The 20,321-nt window shown below is 40.2% G+C and overlaps 1 protein-coding gene across 1 annotated transcript; it reads right to left on the bottom strand.

Annotated features, from left to right (window-relative positions):
- Nucleotides 1-11,897: 11,897 nt before the first annotated feature.
- On the bottom strand, nt 11,898-20,072 carry LOC306936219 (adhesion G protein-coupled receptor E3-like; the record flags this gene model as incomplete). Its single annotated transcript, XM_079519711.1, has 10 exons — nt 11,898-11,986; nt 12,258-12,323; nt 12,481-12,640; nt 13,604-13,695; nt 14,174-14,240; nt 14,358-14,599; nt 18,894-19,097; nt 19,303-19,485; nt 19,765-19,943; nt 20,033-20,072. 10 exons carry the CDS (start codon nt 20,070-20,072, stop codon nt 11,957-11,959), a joined length of 1,263 nt encoding a protein of 420 aa, XP_079375837.1. The 3' UTR covers nt 11,898-11,956.
- Between the last annotated feature and the right edge of the window lie 249 nt (nt 20,073-20,321).

Raw genomic sequence — 20,321 nt, 5'->3', positions numbered from 1 at the left:
CCAATGAACAAAGTGATTTGAATCACTCACTAGCGGAGATCTGATGCCAATATAAATATTATGGGCACAGATGTTTTTTTCCCGGAGGAAAGAGTTTTCTCAGAGCCTGTGAATTCACCAGAGCAGATCACAACAAACATTTGATCAATTAAAGAGACATTTAATTTACCCACGCTTGAAGACTCCATGGTTGTGTTGGTGCTGTTGGCAGTAGGATCCACCAGGGCAGACGCCAACCGCTCTGAAATGCTCAGGATAACACTGCCCATCTCCCCATGTTCTTCTTTTGTCTTCGCCACCTTTTGTGACCTTGACAGTGGACTTAGACCGGTTAGTCCCTGGAATTTCAGTTATTGCCGTTAACTAAATTACATGAACCAGTACCACATGTGTCCCTGTTATGGGCATGTCATAACTCATGATAGGCAAACATTTGGCTAAAATAGGTGAATACTTGATGTAGTCTACATGAAAGCTACAAGCTTGCAGATCTACTGCTGCAAGCTTGTATCTTTCCTGTAGACTACATACAGTAAATACAGTGTAAGGGACACAAGGAGTGGGCCCTTTTTTATAGATCTCAGTGGGATTATTAAGTATGTACTGTAGGGTTTAACTGGTTGAAGGAACAAACAAACGTGTGTCTGTAGAGACATCTCTATAAAGTCTCTCACAAAAACATTTATATATTTGTGCATCATTTAGCGTGTATAGGCCTACCATAGCCATAGTTGCAGAGAAGATGGTCTTCACTGTCTGCAAAGAGAGAAAGAAGGTCAGTGGAAATCTTAGTGAGAGTCAAAGTTATTAAAACTTAATTGCTAAAACCCTCGCAAAAAAGCATAAACAGGTAACATAATGGATGGAATTAGTACAGTAGTAAGGATGTCATTAATTTATTTCCCTGAGATGGACAATTTGGACATGTTAAAGTATTTTGTTAGCACTCAATAATGTTTTCCAACTGGTTTTAAGTGGTTACTGTCTACTGACCGACTCTGGTAGGATCACATCAGGATTGTCCTTCAGCTGTTTGGCCATTTGATCAAGGAAAGCTCTCTCTTTTGTCTGTCCCTGCAGTTAGCAGAAAAACCTCATCTAATAGAAGTACTTGTTTGAGGGAGGATTGCTATAGAGAGACACAGTATGAAATTACAATAGACATGTATTTAACCACTAGCGTCCCGATTCTGGGCATGTCATAAGAGACTAATATTCAGTGAAGCTCATAATGAATTGTGAGCTTGTATCAGCTGTGGGTAAGTAGCCTACTAACCCTACTTAACACAAAAAACATAAAATGTCAATGAAATGCAGTACATTATTGATCAAGCTTGGTGATGATCTGATGAATGAGACAATTATGTATGGATGTAAGAATGGTAGAGTTAACTGACAGATTGTGAGATGAGACTGATGCGATATTCTAGAGTTTATTTGTGCTGCTTCTAAATAATCTGTTGCAGTGTTCGTTACAGCATAATAAGATCCTACTCACCTCTACAGGTGTAATCTCTTGTAGCATGTCTGTAAGACCTGTTGATTTTCAGCAGAAGGTTCAAAATGAGAGAGTTAAAATGATCTTCCAAATCAACACCTAACAAAGCATGCTGTGCTTAAACCCATATACACACATGCACCACTGAAATCTGTGTTATTCTTTAACTCAGTGGTTCTCCCCCTGAGCGTTCCTTGAGGGGGAGTTTACAAATGGACCCTTAATGGGTCCATTTGTGCACTCTCAGTGTAATGCGGGTCCTTGAAATTTAAAAGGTTTGAGAACCACTGCTTAGACTTGTGCTCACTTTCACAAACAGAGACCCCCATTATCCATTGCATCCCAGTTGAAGGGAAGAATCCATCGGTACAGGCACAGTGGAAAGCTCCAGGTTGATTTTGGCACACAGTGTTTGGTCCACATAAGTTGCTCACTGGTGTCTCACTGCACTCATCGATATCTGTGGAGGAGAGAACATGCCAATACTCAAAGTCATTTGGAAACGACAAAATTGCATGCACTGACATATTGGCCAGGTGTGCACACACCTTGGCATGGGTTTGCAAAGCTTGCTATTTGGTTTGCATCGTTCAGCCGGAAACCAGGAATGCAGTTGCAGATGTGAGCCCCGACAGAGTTGGTGCAGTTTGCATCAGGACCACAGATTGCAGCATGAGTCACACACTCATCAACATCTGTAAATGTACATCAAACAAATTTAAAACACTTATTTAGCTTTTCTAAGGATACATATGACCTTGACCATAGGTCAAGGTCTCCCCAAGGTATCCCCAAGGGTATACACTTGGTCCCCTCCCTAGTCCCCTCTACGTCAAATCTCTTAAAGCAAAAACAAATGATTTGCGTATTATTTGCCTATTTTGTCTTACTATGACATGTCCAGAATAGGCATGCAGGGGTTCATACGCTTAATATTGCATCTTTAACACTACGAAGCAACCACTCCCCTTCCTGGGAACCTCTGTGATGTGATCTTAACACTGAGCTTCAATATTACACTGAAAACCTTTCTCTCTATTTCTCAATGTCATTATTTCAGTGCCTATAAGTTCAGAATATTAAAGTAAAATGCTGTTCGATGTAATGTTAATTTCTTTGTACCACCCTGTGGCTTAATGGCCACACTGCACATTCAATAAATCTAGGGATGTGGCTAAGAATCTGGGGGTTGGACTAGGGGTGTGGATGAGAAGGCACCAATCTGAAGAGCTGGAACAAAGCTACTTGGGGCCACTGTATGTAGCAGTGGTTTTCAAAGTGGCGTCATGGGACCCCTGATGGTAGGTATTCCAAAGGGTCCCCAGCCATAAGTCAATGCACCATGGAGGAATTGAACCAAAATTAACTTGTGCCCTCCTGGACTTAGAGCAGACTTATTGCAATTGCAAATACCTTCACACGTGTTGCTCTCGCTGATTCCCACATTTGGGTCAGTCGGTCTGTGCCCCTGTTGACAAGCACAGGTGTACCCTCCACGTGTGTTGTTGCAGATAGAACTAGGACCACAGATGGTGGAGTTGAAACATTCATCAATATCTGAGGATGGGGATATTTTTAGTATCACTGCACATATGAAATTGTATAGTCTACTGTATATGCATGACATACATGTGATGTTGAGAAACACACATAATAACTAATAACCATATGTTATTAGTTGCGACCGTAGGTCGCATTCACTATGAAAACCTGCATTTCCGTGTGTCACGCCTCCAACTCCATATATGGACCTGACCTGTTGATCCCTCCCCACCCGTGTTTCCTCTGCGATGTCTCCCTTTTGACTTATACCTGTCCATTCAAACTGATGGGCCCACCCCAAAGTTAATAGTGCAGCCGCGCACTGCAGCCGGCGAAAACTAGAGTTCTCAACAGGCCCGAAACTTAAGGCCCGGACCATCTGGGCCCTCATCAAACCCTGTACACTCAAGACACTGCCCCTGCTGCCACCCTTAGATCTCAATATATGGAGCTGACCTGTTCTGACATTCCATATGTTGATCTGACCTCATCAAACCCTGTACACTCAAGACACGTTGCGCAACCTCCACTTCTCGCCCTCAGGGCGTCTTACTGGTATATTTGTAGATGGAAAGTTCTTGTGCCTTTCAAAGTTAATGAAGTATATAGTTTACCCACTAAAACGTGTGAAACCCATCCTCGACTGTAGCTTTCAGCACAGAGGCGTGTGACGTGACGTGTTACGTGACCTGAATTCTTGTGACGTGATGTGTTGCACGTTGGGTGCAAACCCAATAGCTCAGTGGTTCTCTGAGTTGTGTCCAGGGACCCACAAGGTCAAACAACAAGGAATTGTGGGGGTTCTAGTGCGTCCCCAGCATCAAAATCAGATGAACCATTTTAATGTTTTTCTTTTAATAGCTACAGTATTTGACAATAGTCAATCTACTGTATATGCTCACAACTAACAATACATCACAATGTGTTGTGTAAGGTTGTAATCTGTGACACTGGTCCTGGCCTGGCAATAAAATAATCTTTCAAATGGGAGTATGCAGCTAAATACAAATCAATGTGGGGGTCCTATTAAGGTTTGAGAACCACTGCCTATAGCTGACCCAGAATCGTACATTTTATTCACAAGCATGGATGGCAGCTTCTGTTTACAGACCTTGGCATTTAGGTGTTGCATCTTGGACAATCTGATAGCCATTGAAGCACTTGCAGTCATAACCTCCTGGCAAGTTATTGCAGGTCCCACGGCTCCCTCCATCACTGCAGTCGTACATGTTGTCCTCACATTCGTTAACATCTGAAAAGAGAGAGTTTTACAGCCAGTATTCCTCTCACTGTAGCATCACATATGCAAATTATGTTAGAAATGCAATGTGTTTATTTTATCTCAATATGTGTTTTATCATGATTTAGAAGGTGTTATATATAGGTATAAGAATTTGTGGATTTTCAACATTACCAATGCATTGGTTTGCATTTCCAGGTGGTAAATTTGGATCTGTTGCGTTGTACCCAGCCTTACAGGAGCAGTTGTATGCTCCAATCGTGTTGGAACAATCGGAATTGGGACCACAGATGCCCGAGGCTGCACACTCATCTATGTCTGCAGGGAAATGTCACAGTCATAATGGGTTGTCAAAGTGGGGTCCCCCAGGGGTCATGTAGGGGGTTTCAGGGGGTCCCAGTCAAAATGTATTAATATAGCAACAAAATCTATTTAGCCACATCTAAAGTTTGATATACAGCTATGCGGCCATCACACTACGTCGCATCGGCAATCCCACCAATATGTCCAAATCAAAATATGTCAAGAACCCCCCCTACCCCCTCCCCAGAGGGGTCACGACCCCCAGGTTGAGAACCCCTGCATTAGCTGACCCATAATCGTACATTTAATTCACATAATCATGGATGTCAGCTTCTGTTTACAGACCTTGGCATTCAGGAGTTGCACCACGTACAACCTGGTAGCCATTCCGGCACCCGCAGTCGTAATTTCCTGGGGAGTTAGTACAGATCCCTCCATCACCACAGTCGATGTCATCACATTCGTTAACATCTGAAAAGAGAGTTTTTACAGCCATGTCCGTATTCCTTTCACTGTAGCATCATTCAAATTGTTTGATCATGATTTAGATTAGAAGGTGCTTGGTTTGAGAATTCTTGTGGATTTTCAACAGTACCAATGCATTGGATTGCATTTCCAGGTTTTACATTTGGATCCTCTGCGCTGTACCCAGCCTTACAGGAACATTGGTATGCTCCAATCGTGTTGGAACAATCGGAATTGGGACCACAGATGGCCGAGTCTATCGCACACTCATCTATGTCTGCAGGGAGATACATCACAGTCAGAAGTCACAGGTGTGGCCGCTATGCGGGTTATTGGATTATTGGTTATTGGTTTATGATTATGTAATCATAAACAAACCCTCTCAGTAGCCAATTCAATCTGCAAGCTCACAACGTATCTCATATTCTTCTTTGACACAAAATATTTTCGGGAAACCTTTTCCAAAACTTTATTTTTCTTTAAAAACATTTTTTTAAACATTTAATGTTAATTTGGGGATCCTTGACATGAAAACATCAGTACCATTGGTATAATGAATTGTACTGTATGCATGGCATCAAGTAGCACTTTGAACTGGTTGTGGTCTGCTTACCTACACAGCCATATGATTGAGCTGTGGGTGTATGTGTGGTTGTAGGCAGTCCATACCCACTGATACATCTGCACCCTCCCCCAGTGGTACATTCAGCCAGTGGTCCACAAGAGCTTGTGGTACAAGTGGAATGGTCTGGACGCACGCACGCACGCACGCACGCACGCACGCACGCACGCACGCACGCACACACACACACACACACACACACACACACACACACACACACACACACACACACACACACACACACACACACACACACACACACACACACACACCATGTCATGACCATAATGAAGACATTCCCTGAAGAAGACCTCCTAGGTCGAAACGTTGGATTATTGTCAATAAATATACAGCATCGTGGCTACGAGTGTGCAGCCTTTTTCTCATTTTTACTCATAATGAAGATATGGAAATATATCACAACTGAAATAATTGCACAATATCACAACTTACATGTTGCATAAGCCATGTGGCTACGTGGGTGGTTTGCTGGCTTGTAAACATAGAAGTTTCCCGGGCAAAGAACCACGCTCACTGTAAGCTGCCATGTTGTACAGCTTGTACTATGTCCGTACGCTGTCCCGCTTGTTGCTGTCTCAGAGAAAGTAGTTGGATATGCAAATGGAATGTAAATGGGGTAATAACTTCCACCGTGATGGTTTGGAATACAGGCTGTAATAACTCTGTCTCCACCGATGCCCGTGAAGCGCCACCACTTGTTCACCAAGTGTGCATCGTTTTTGGGGTAACCAGGGATGAGGGTGGAGGTAAAATCTTTGTTACGCCATGGTTCATTGATGGTGACGTAGCCATCACAGGATCCTGCACATAATAACAAGATTTATGTTTTTCAGTAGTAACACATAAGTCTTGGTTGAGCTAAGAATTGCAATTTTTGTGCTAATAAAAAAGTCCTCATACCAGACGGAAAACCACATTCACCAGCGATTAAGACTAAACCTTGGGAAGGGCAGACACAATGGAGTGTTAAACTTAATCTGTCACTCATGGAAATAGCTGGCCTAAAATCACAACACATAACTGGCAGTGTGTCCTGGTAAACACCTGACACTTATAGAAACAGCTCTGTTCTACTGTGTCTTTGCCTGGTAAAGACAAAAAGCACTGCGATAAATTGCCTGGTAAAACGTATGGGTGTGCATAAAAGAAGCAGACAGATTCATTGAATCCGCAAAAGTTAATAATAAATTATTGCCATAATATTACAAAAGTATAACCAATTAGTATATTATAGGACATAGGCATGTAAAACCAAATTATACTGTAAGTTAATAACTAGAAAATATAGTTATTATTACAATGTATTGTAAAAAATAATTAGATAACATTTTGTTGTAACAATTGTTTCTTAAATAGCATTAACTTGATTCAAGATAACGATTTGGATTAAAAAAAACATAAATTAAATTCCATCTCACAACCCCAAAACAGAAAAGAGCAATTGTCATGTATCACTTTCACAACTATCACAATGGCATCCCTAATTTGTGCATGTCATTATAGGCAAAACATTTCAAAGTTTTTTAGATTTTTCAAGAACACCGAAATATATACAGTATATAATAATTTATATTTAAATGTACGTATCTATAATACATGCATTGTAAATTATAGCATGCTTATGTAAAAACAAAAAAACTAAATACTGAAAATTGGAGGCATACATTTTAAGAATTGCAATGTTTTTGTTGAAATAAATCATGAATCATGAATCAACTCACCTAGAATTGAAAAACCACCACAGGATGTCATGTCAGAGGCTTGAGTGTCAGTCTTCACTCACTCTAAGCCAAATGTGTTACTTTTCACAGCATGTAGAAATTGTGTTTCAAGGCTTGCGAAAAATGCAAAAAAAGAAATGCAAATGCTTATGGTAAACAAACAACCGTAAGCACATGACAAGAAGACCACAAGAGTCATACAGGGCATGAGGCCAATAAACACACTCATGAAATCTTATGGCAGACCTGTGAGTTCAATCACTTTACTGTACTTTAATTCATATGACATTGCATGACCCTAAATGTGACCTAACCTTACCAAACAAGAAAGAAAGAAAGAAAGAAAGAAAGAAAGAAAGAAAGAAACCTTATTTTAATGGACAATTACATTTGTGATGATTAACTTATTAATTCTTAAACTTACCCAAGCATAATTATGATCATATATAGGCTTCTATGAGATTTTTGTTTCATGTCAAGGACTGTAGGACACCCTACATCAGGGGTCCTCAACTAGAAATTGCCCAGGGTCCACAGAGAGGTGGTCCGCAATCCGGTCGTGGTCCGCGGTCCGGTCGTGGACCGCGGTCCGCCTATTGAGGACCCCTGCCCTACGTTGATATGCAAATTAGGCCACATCTGAAAGGAGTTGTTAATGGTTTTTCAAAATGATTAAGCTTTAATAGTATTAATTTCAATAAAAACGTATCTATGGTATTAGCTGGTAGCGCATCACTTGCCTTTAGACTACAATCCCGAGCACCGCCAACTCAGCGTATGAAGAATAGCTTCGCTTGGCTTGCATTGGGTAACTAAGTTGTGCAGTAAGTACTGAGAGCTGATGATAGGTGTTGCACTCCACCTCAGCATCAATTTATCAGGGGTATAGTGTATCGTACAGGGGATAGACACCCTAGTTCTCGACCAATACCAACAATAAGACACCCTGACCTAATAACTTAATTAAAAATAACAATTTGTATTATAGTATTACTTTGCAACTCATGAAAGTAATTTCATTCATTTGTTAATTAGTATGTAATATGTTATCCCCAACAGTGGTTATTACACTTGCTTTTATTGTGCATTTACCCTGCCCTACAACTACTTAGTGTCCCCAAAATGTTAAAACCTTACAATGCAAATCAGGTTGTGTGTTGTCTTGCCCTTCCCATCATTTGTCTTGTAAATCTATGAGTAATTGTCTTGTAATGTTCATTGTTGTTTTGTATATATTTGTATTGTCATTTGTGTGCAAAAGGAAAATCAATAAATACATTGTTGAAAAATCACACACGTGTGAACTGAGTGGTGCAAATCCCCCCCCCCCCCCCCCCCCCCTTTCTCTCTCTCTCTCATTAGCAGGCAACAGTGCAGCACTATCTCTCTCTCTCCGTTTCTGGCACAACAGCGCCACTTTTGGTACTCATTGGTACTGGTGCTCATTAACGTCACACACAAACATACATAGTCACACACAAACATAGTTGAACACGGACATTGCTGTTCCTTGGAGTGGTTGCACCACTCAAAAAGAAATCTATCTATATAAATGCAACACACTTACAATACAAACCGAAAAGAAAGCCAGGAACGTAAGCTTGTCACCGTGAGACTCAGATGTACAGGTACAGTATAGGACCCAAAATGCATGCAGAACAGACTAGTCAGAGGCAGCAGAGATTGAATGCAGAGGGATTTATTTACGCAAAACTCAGGAATATAATACTCATAGTAGGGCATTAAGCAACTAGTCCAGGGGTTCTCAACGTTTTTGGCCGGGGACCCCCGGAAATGCTTTGGCAATGTCTCGGGACCCCCGCCCCGCCCCCTCCCGACCCCCAATATAAATTGACTGCTACAATAACCTTAACCCATTATGGGCGGGAACCCCTTTGTGTTTTAAGCATCATGTTATAATTTAGCTATTGAAAAATAGCAGATCTACAAGCTCATAGCGCGCCACTCGGTGGCGCGCTACAAGCTTGTAGGTCTGCTATTTTTGAAAAAAAAAATTTTTGGGGACCCCCTAAAATAATTTGGCGACCCCCCGAGGGGTCGCGACCCACGGGTTGAGAACCCCTGAACTAGTCGACTAGTCGACTAGTAAATCCACTAGTCGACCGTGTTGGTATACTAGTTGACTAGTTGATAAGAATAAAAAAAACGTTTTATTTTTTTCCCCCGATTCCCGGCCTCAAGATCAGGTAGATTAGTTATAGTCACCAATGTACACAGTTTTTAAATGTACAAATGTTTATTTACAAAAATAAATACATTAAAGGTAGTTAAACAACTAGTCTAGTAGTAAACTAGGCAACTAGTCAACTAGTAGAAATGACTAGAAGTGAATGCCCTAACTAACAGGAGTGAAAACACTACTCAGAACACCATAACAACATCTATAATCTAGCAGGGAACAAAAGGAACGGAGGGTTAAGTAGACAGGGATGACCATGCATATAGGTGGCAATCAACAGGACTTTTTATTATGAATTTAATTTAATTTATCAATATTTACCATGCCTTGCAGTTATTTTATTTGTCATCTACCTATTGCAAATTGTTTTGTTTTTTTGCAATGTAATTCCGTAATACAATTCCTACAATGTAGGAATTAAAACCCTACGTGGCTGTACAGCTAGTTTAAAGTGTCAGCTAAAAGCTTCAATGTAAATCAGGTAGTGTGTTGTCTTGCTCTTCCCATCATTTGACTTGTAAAGCTGAGCACACTTCAGTGTGTCTATGGGCCCCCATGTAAATGCAACACACGGACATGCAAACAGCAAAGAAAGCCAGGAACTTACAAGATGTAAGTTCATTTTCAGAATGTTCCTGAACCAAGTGCTAGCAGTCTACTTCTTCGGTTTTGAGCAACAAAGATGATTGATTTTGCTTTATTATATAGCAGAATGCTAGACAGACATGAAACCAAGGTCGGAGAGAAGGGACGTTGAGACATGCGAGAGATTTAAAATCCAATGGTGTTTATGTATATTCAGCTTTCAGCATGAATAAAAGATAGGTGCCATTAAAAAACACTGAATTACTTTGCTGATTACAATATGAAACTTCAAATCTAAGAAATGCAATTGCCTATCTAAAAATATAATTTTGTAATGCCTAACAGCGGGTCACGGGTTCGAGTCCGGATCCCAACTACCTTTGCTGCATGTCATTCCCAGTCTCTCTCTCCCTGTTTCATGTCTCTCTCCACTATGTCCTATCAATAAAGGCAGAAAAGCCCCAAAAATATCTTAAAAAAATTAAATCTTGTTCGTTCGTTCGTGTAGGGCTACACAGGCAATTTGGACATCAGCCAAGAAGTGGTATCATCGTCCAGTTCAATTAGGCCGCTGACTCCATGTGGTGACTTGAAGATTGGGCATTCATCGATGATGTGTTCAACACTCCAATCATGTGCAGGTAGAGTTCGGTCTTAGCTACTCCAGAGCGAAGTCTGTTGAGGTTGACCCAGGCATTCCGTGGCAAGTCGCACCCAGGAGGGATGGTTGAAGGAGTGTTGATGAACTTCCTCAACGTGGATGTGGATTTGGACCATTGGTTGTTCCAGTCAAGGATCCATCCAGGGTGTGGAGGGCTCGTGGTAAGGAGTCTCCTAGCCTCGGTGGAGAAGTGTTTGCGTTTGAGTCTCTGGTTGGCATATTCAGAAGGCGGGGGAATCAGGCTTGTTGGCTCATCTGCACTCTTGCAGCCAGTTTCAAGGTCAAGAAGTTTCGACGGAGCTCTGGAGGTGGGATGCCACACAGTATGGGGAGAAACTCGACAGGGGTTGATGGCAAGGCACCACTGATTAGCCTCATGGCAGTGTTGAGCACAACATCAATAGAGTCTGTATGGCTGCTGTGACTCCATGCAGGGGTAAAAAATAAAATCTAATAACCCAAAACTCAAATCTAAAATCCACTATCATTTAAGAGTCTGCACATGTATGGGATTGGTGATTTTTGGTATCAGTTCTAGGCATATTGGAATGTCCAATCCGTTCCTTGTTTATTGACCAAGAGATCTGTGTGTGGACTAACTGGTTGAGCCACCAGGCACCACACTGAGTAAAGTTTTTGACAGAGACTGATACGAACCAATGTCTTTGGACACCTTAATAAATAGAACTGTGAGTATGTGAAACATTTTTTATCATAATCTAATTATCACCCGCCATTCATTGTTGCCCTGGCAACCTTGGGAATGGCATATCAGCTATTGTTTTTCTCGGGTTGATTTATCAGTCCTCGTTTGGATATGCTCAGCAATGGCAAATGGCTTGATGATAATCTATTTACTAACCGAGACAATATAATCCAATGCACTTGGAATGGATAGGTACAGCATTTATTCTAAATTCAAGATACTTCTATACTATCACAGCACCCAGCTCAAAGAACTGTATACGATTAGTAGCCTATGATAGATACTGTAATTACTAATTAGCCTATTTAATATATCTATCTTTCATGTAACAGTCCTTCTCATGTTCACTGCATTATGTTTATTTCTTTGGTCTGTTTTCAGTGTTCTTCGGTCTAGTCCTCAGAGACTGACGCAACATCTCTCTGGAAGTGAAGCATTATAATGGTCAGTTAGTTGTTGTAGTAATACCTTACTCAGTTCAAAATGTCTCCTCCAGAAATAATAACGATGAATAATATTCATGATAATAATAATGATCATCATTATGATCATCATAACAACATTGTAGTATTAACATAAACTGCAGCATATTGATAGCACAATCTGGGATAATAGGACTACTTCCATGGATATTCCTCTTTGAGATGAATATGTGATTGTGTGAATACTGTCGGCACATCCAAAGGTACTTACCACAGGTCCTTGAGAAGTTGATTTTCTAAAAGAGCAAGTCAGCCATTTTCTGGACTCTTCTCTCACCTGGCAAACACATTGCAATACTATAGTGCTTGCTGATTTCCAACTGAAACATTATGAAACAGAAAGGCTACAATCTATAATTTAACAACAAATAGAAGGCATATTTTAGGGATTAGATGAGCGTGTCACTGTGATAAAATATTTCCGTTCTGTTTACCTCCTTGTTGAGCAGACAGTGAACAATGTAGAGGCAGGTGCCCTGCTGGGAGTTGAAAAGAATAAAGAGCACCTTAAAGAAGATGTTGGACTGGTACAGGCCCAGTATCCAGCTACAACCCAGAATGACAAACTGGGCCAGGATCTTGAACACAATCAATCTGTTGACAAGAGAGAAAAAAATTAACGTTCTGTTAACATTTGCGGTCTATAACAGCAGTATGTGAATTATCTGCATTCAGTATAGACTATTGCATGAAATAGAGAAGAGAAGTGGTTAAATCTCCTCCATGTAACATCACAATTAAGTCACATGCTCGTAACTTTAGGACAAGCAAAGTTACAAAGAATTAGTTAGTAAAAGATTACACGCTTCTGTGCTTGTTTTGTGGAAGCCAGATGGCTAAAGGACGATGACATTTGAAGAAAACCTCCTCTCAAACAACTTTGTTTCATTTCCACCGTTAACAGATTTTTTCTGTTTTTCTGTTGTTCTGTTCACTAAACCAGGGGTTCTCAACGTTTGTGGCCGGGGACCCCCGGAAATGCTTTGGCAACGTCTCGGGACCCCCGCCCCGCCCCCTCCCGACCCCCAATATAAATTGACTGCTACAATAACCTTAAACCATTTTGGGCGGGAACCCCTTTTGGTGTTTTAAGCATTGTTATAATTTAGCTATTTAAAAATAGCAGATCTACAAGCTCATAGCGCGCCACCGAGTGGTGCGCTACGAGCTTGTAGGTCTGCTATTTTTGAAAAATCGTGATTTAAAAAAAATAATAATAACTTTTCTTTTTTTTTTAAATAATTTGGGGACCCCCTAAAATAATTTGGCGACCCCCCGAGGGGTCGCGACCCACGGGTTGAGAACCCCTGCACTAAACAACACTGTCCTTGTCCTCCACAATCAAACGCTTGAGGTGTGCCTGCCCTGAGTTATGATGATGCTACCACGTTATCTGAGAAGAGTGCAGTGTGCAAATAGGAATTCCAATGTAGGACAAACTGCAGACAGGTTTTGTCTGTGGGATGTCTGTATGTATATCTGAGGTAACATCAGGTTCAAAGGTAGGTTCAAAGGTATACTGTAGGTATGTATAAAGACACTGTATAGTTCACGCACCTGGTGTCTGTGGACTGAGAAACATCACTCTTCATGTTGGCCAGGGTAGGCCTTAGAGCCCAGAGAGTGGCACCGAACAAGATCATATTAAGCTGATGAAAAAAGACAGAGATGCATGTTGATTATGTTGCATCACTAGATTGAAAAAAGAAACTATGACATCTTAGATTGGAACAAGACACATATGCACAGCTGGTAAACCAAAATGTCATACATTTTAGAAGATTCACTGATCTTTTCATGCTATATCCTACAGTATACTATACAATATTGTATTACTCATGTGAACTGTGAACTGATGCCCTCTGTCTTGCTTCTTCAAAACTCCAGAATATCCTTATATGCTACTAAGGACTCCTATCGTGCAACATCTGTCTCATATGAACTGATAGTGTTTTACTTTTTTATTTGTTTTTCTGTGGATTTTAGTGTATACTGTATCATTTTAGCTGCTGTTTTCTGTTTCTTATGCATTTTATGTAAATGTAAATAAAGATATATCTATCTAACTATCTATATCATAACATTTTGTAATATTATGAACATATCTTCATTCATGTTGACACTCACTACAAGGATAGTAATCACTGGTCCTGTTAAAGCCCAGTTGAAGTTTTGATCTGTTGACAGCCAGCACCTGCAGCATAATGAAACAAAACACTATGATGTCGTTGCTATAGGCCTATGTTAATTCAAATGACATAGTTTAGTATGACTATACTGTATGTACACTATCTCTATTTGTGCTACTCACGCCCCTGCTGAAGTATCCCCATAGCCATCAGAATACACCAAAGCAGAAATGCCCACAATCACAAATGGAACACCGTAGCCAATCAGGTAGAGGTATGGCCGGGGGAGTCCATCTCTCTGGATGATCTGCACCTTGGAGAGCCTCCACACCAGCAGGTAGAGCTGTAGAGCCTCCAGGAGCATCCACATAAAACTGGACACAACCAGGAAATGGAGCACCCCAGATATGACGGTGCAGGTCAGCTGTGGAAATGAAATGAAATGAAATCTATATTTACCCAGGGTATCTGGGCTAAGCTCAAGAACTTGTTTCCAGCCAGGCCCTGCTCATAGAACACATTTCATCGTAGTGGTTGATGCCTTGTTCAAGGGCATTTCAGCGGTGGTAATTTTAACGTGTCGGACGGCTGATTCGAACTGGGAACCTTCCGGTATCTAGACCGCGCCGCTATCCGTTCGGCCACCGCTGCCACTGGAGATATAACATACTGTGTACAGTGGAGTCCCATTCCTTTTTGCCTCAGTCTCAAAAGGACATTTATCAGAACCCAGAGGTACCTCTGATAGACACACCCACAGACCCACCCCCAGATTCTCAGCCACACCCACAGGTTTATTTTAATATGTGGAGTGGCCATTCAACCACCAGGTGGCTTCAAGCCATGATGAGCAGAGCTGCACTGAGTATAGCTTGCAATATGCAGTGGAGTGGTGGAAAAAGTATCACATTTTGTACTTGAGTAAAAGTATCAATACTGCAATATAGAAATACATTGAAATACATACTGTTACAAGTAACAGTCCGGTATTCAACATTTACTTGAGTAAAAGTACAAAATTATTGGTATCAAAGTGTACTTAAGAATGTCCCATTTCAAGTTTTCAAATGTATACAAATCTTTTGAAAATAGCAAATCTACAAGCTCATAATCTAGCACATCACGACGTATTGTGAGCTTGTAGATCGGCTATTTTCAAATAGTCTACTTAACTGAGGAAGTGGTTAATGCATGTTTTTTTATAATAATCAAAATCTCCAAAGTAACTAGTAACTAAAGTTTGCAAATAAATGTAGTGGCGTACAAATACAATATTTGCCTCTGAGATGTAGTGGAGTAGAAGTAAAAGTATTGGAAATTATGAATACTATATAAGTAAAGTACAAATGCCTCAAAATTGTACAGTACAGTACTTAAGTAAATGTACTTAGTTACTTTCCACCACTGTGGAATGGTGAGTGGTGACTTTCTTAATATCATTTAAATATAAAAACTTAAATTAATTGGTTTACCATGTAGGCCAAAATAAGATTTTTTTTTGTCCTAAGTCAATGGTTTTGTTATGTCATCAGGAGTAAGTCAGTAACAGTTTATATTTACCCCTGACTGTCATGTCATGAAATGTAGTGGAGTAAAAGTACAATATTTGCCTCTGAGATGTAGTGGAGTAGAAGTAAATAAAACATTAACAACTTCAGCCCTATACACAATTTGGCCATTTTATCTACAAGCTCACAATCACCACGGTGCGATGAAGTGTGAGCTTGTAGATCTGCTATTTTCAAAATATTTGTATGTATTTGAAAACTTGAAATGAAAAAAAAAAAAAAGTTCTCTCTCTCTCTCTCTCTCTCTCAACCCCCTCTCTCCAGTCTGAGAGGTGTGAAGATACGAGATCTGGAGACTGGCTAGTGGCTGGCTACCCCCTGCAGCCCACCTAGGCTTTTTCAGTGTGTATTCTTTGTCCAGACAGAGAGAGAGAGATAAACAAGCTTCCTTTTCAAGCAAAAAAGTAAATCAAGTAAAAAGACTTTCACTAATGCTTATTGTAGAACTTTACACAAATTATTCTTCAGTGGTGGAAAAAGTACAAATGTTTTTACTTGAGTAAAAGTATCAATACTGCAATCAGCCATTTATGCCCATTTATGCCCATCTAGTTTCCCTGTAAAGTAGCTTGAAAACGTATAGTTGCATGTTGCCGTATTGGGCATAATTGTTTCTGAAGCTTGGTTGCTTATATAAAAAAAACCAACTTGTAGCAAGCTTCACAAGCTTTGCTTTAGAGTTGATCGATTAATATAAGAATTGAGAGTTGAGATTGAGAATAATGGTATCTATCTAGTGCTATCTCGAGTAAAAGTATCAATACTGCAATGTAGAACTATTTTGTTACAAGTAAAAGTTTGTAATTCACCATTTACTTGAGTAAAAGTAAAAAGTATCAAAATGATTATAATAATTAAAAGTACAGCAGCAGTCTGGGGACACATGGTCCTCCAGCCAGAGGTGCCTGCATGGTGGGGGTGGGGAAATGTTTTTTCTTTTCTTTTTCTATCAGTGGTGAGAGAGAGAGAGAGAGAGAGAGAGAGAGAGAATTTCCCACATTATTTTTGCCCTTGCAAAGTAGCCTGTAGTGCTGGTTTGCAATAGTTTGCCAAAGTTTTAAAATCAGTGTTTTATACTATACAATTGTATAAGTACAGAACAAAGAATGTTTGTTTTTGCCATCTTTGTTGAAGAGTCTGAGAAATTATGTTTTAGTTTATTGTATGCCAGTGTTAATTTTTAGTTGGCTAAGACTAGATAGTTTAAGCAGCCTGAGACTGAGCTTAAATCAGAAATAAATTTGCTACTAAAAGTAACACTAAGACTAAGTTGCTAAAATACTTTGTCTTACTATAATTACTAGGTTCCCCCTGCCGTTTACCTGTGCCAAGCAAGTGTGTGTGTGTGTGTGTGGGGGGTGTGGGGGGGGGGGGGGGGTGCAGGCCTAATGTCTAACACCTAATAGGTGTCTGAGCACTAGGCCTGGCCATGCTAAAGGCAGTATAACCAGTTTCCTCAGCTACAGCCTTCCCAATGGGCTCTATGCAGCCAACACTTCCGCGTTCAGTTTGGGCCGCCGGAACGCTTCCGGTCGGCAGAAACTCATTCACTGTGAACGTACGGTCGTGATTTTGTAGGAATAAAGTTCAGTACTTTATACAACACTATTTCATTTGATAATGTGATGGCATAGTTTTTCGTAGTTTGTATTATTTGTGTTGCGACGTTGACATGATGACATGAGTTAGAAACGTCTTAAATCTCCTGTTAAAAACGAGAGCTCTTCATGGATTTCTCCGTTGTTGCCATGTCCGCTTGTTATAAGCGACTTGTCAACTCATGTCATCATGTCAACGTCGCAACACAAATAATACAAACTATGAAACACTATGCCATCACATTATCAAATGAAATAGTGTTGTATAAAGTACTGAACGTTATTCCTACAAAATCACGACCGTACGTTCACAGTGAATGACAAACTTTGTGTTTTTTTTAAATCAAATACACACACAAAGCATGCAGAGCCATTACATTAAATGAGTGGTGGATTAAATTAAAGTGGTATCTGTGTTTAGCTAGTTCTACTGTAAAGTACACAACTGTGAAAATGACATGATATTATCATATATCATAGTAATACATTTGTCTCCTGTGTTGACTCTACTGTGCAAAGTACACACTGATTGAATATGTTATTAACATTTGCAACAACAACTTTCTAGTTATTTTTAGTACACTTTGATAGCAATACTTTTGTACTTTTACACAAGACAAAAAATGATCAGCCTGCCGCCTGCCTGCCACAAGATCATTTCACAAGATCAAGTGCTTCCCCTCCCCCTGTCCCCCCCAGGTATAAAGACAATAGCAAGCCCCATGCATTAATGTGTCCTGTGCCCTGCTGAGGACAGGCTAAATACAGGCATTTTTGGGTACAGAGCCTGCTTTTAACTAATTATAATAATATATAATGAAATTAATGTCATAAGAATACACAACTGTATTACAGATGTAATGTACTTAACATACAAAAAAAATGTAGAAAATACACTTTATGCATAATGTATCATTTAAAGTTTTCAATCTTTTGAAAACAGCAGATCTACATTTCCACAACTATATATATATATATATATATATATATATATATATATGAGATACTACGGTAAATTAAAATTAAAAGGTTGAGTATGGGTATATTGTTTCACTCCTTGACAGCAGCAATGACAATCCCTAAAACTGCAGTGCAAATTACTTAGCTGGAATGTATAGTTGCTGTGGCCTCTGTCCTACTGCCACCTACTGTCCATTTATTATATTACACAGTGGGTGAAAAAAACACACCCCTTAAGGCTAAACCCCACCCAACAGAGGTGTGGCTACCAGAGGTATTTTTTGGGCTGACTGACATTGATAGGTACCTACACATGTCAGCCCGGCAAAAAGGAATGGGACTCCACTGTAACTCTATGAGACATATTTCATCATTGTCCAAAGTTGCTTTACATAAACTATTTACATCAGGGCTGGACAGAATCATAAAAGGTAGTATTTGTTTTTATTATTATTTTATGAAAATCAATTAAGGCCAACACTCTTTGACACCACTTAGATGTCCTTTAGAATACACATTATAAGATTTAAGTAACATTATTTACTTCTTACCCATATCCAAAAATAATATCATAATCTGACTGTAACAATACCTCATATTGGACAAATCTGTCATTGCACAGCATCAGCAGGTGAGACAAGCCCAGGCTGAGGCAGAGGTGAAGACGAGCAGTGTTGTTGATCTTGGGGTTCCAGCTGCACAGCAGGAAGGTGAAAATGGCCAAAGCAAAGAAGAACAGACCAATAGTAACAAACCCAATCTCCAGCCAGTCTAGGAAGGGATCATGTGGTGGAGGCTAGGAAACCAGAAGAATACACACATAGATTAGTTAATTGATTGCTAATTCTCACTTGTACATTTGGCACTTTTGTACATTTCATACTTTCAATTACAATTACAATTACAATTTGAGACTTTTTCAGCAGTTCATCATGCAGCTACATTCAGCAACATGTTCAGTAAATGAGCTATTAGACTAGTGTTGTTATTATGTGGAGTACCTCTCCGATCTGCATGATGAGGGCGAAGGACGAGAGATGAGAGCAGCTGCACACAGTGTAGTTTTTAGCAGAGTAAGCAACCCAACATCCATCTACAGACCACTGCATGGCCTCTACCTGTTCCTCTCCTTTCTGCTCTTCTTTTTCCTTCCAGTATACACAGGTCACCAAGCCTCTAAGCTTCTAAGGAGTCAAGAGAAAGAAAGATCACTAAGAATATTCACGGCCGGAAACAAACCACTTGCCCACTTGCTACAGTGACATGCACAATGCATATACATGCTGAAGTTCACCGGCCACTCACACAAGTGGCACAACCATTTTGGAAGCCAACCATTACAGGTGAAGTTGGCAAATGCCGCAGGTAATATTCTCCAGTAATGGACTGACATTTGTTCCCTGGATGCAGGTTTTACATATTGTGTGTGAATGAAAGACTACTAGGATGTTTGATGGCAGTACCTTTGCATGTTTGATTGTAAAGTTGACAGGTTGTGAGAGCTCGGTGTTGTTGGTTTTGGGCAGTGTTGCAATGATAACGTCTGAGTACATCTCTGTCTTTTCCTGTGTTTTATTAAAGTAGCTATTATTCAGGAGATTTTCCATCCCGCTGAGAGTCATGAAAGCAGCTGCTGCAGAACCTGGTGGTAGAAAATTAAATCAAGGAATGAATTTGTATATTTTGTTCTTGATCTTGATTGTCCCCATCATCTTCTTGCTTTTCTCTCACCATTGTTGTTTCTGGCTAGAGCCTGCAGGTTGATCTCCATGGTGTTTCCGTTGGCTGACAGAAGAGTAGAACTCTCTTCATCGCTGCTTTCTGGACCTATAGTTTGTATTCTCAACTCTGGCTCACAGACAGGAATTAGAACAAGGATTGGTTTGGATCTCCAGTAGACATTCTGCTATAACTAATGACAGTCATCTGTCTTACCGAGTATTGAAGACTGAACATGTTTGTTAGTTGGGTTTGCTGGTACCACCAGGGCAGACATGAGACGCTCTGAGATGTCCAGAAT

This window comes from Electrona antarctica (genome assembly GCF_951216825.1).
Source record: "Electrona antarctica genome assembly, chromosome: 14".
NCBI lineage: Eukaryota > Metazoa > Chordata > Actinopteri > Myctophiformes > Myctophidae > Electrona > Electrona antarctica.
Note: the sequence above shows the minus strand (reverse complement) of the source record. Positions and strands in the feature narration are given on the sequence as shown.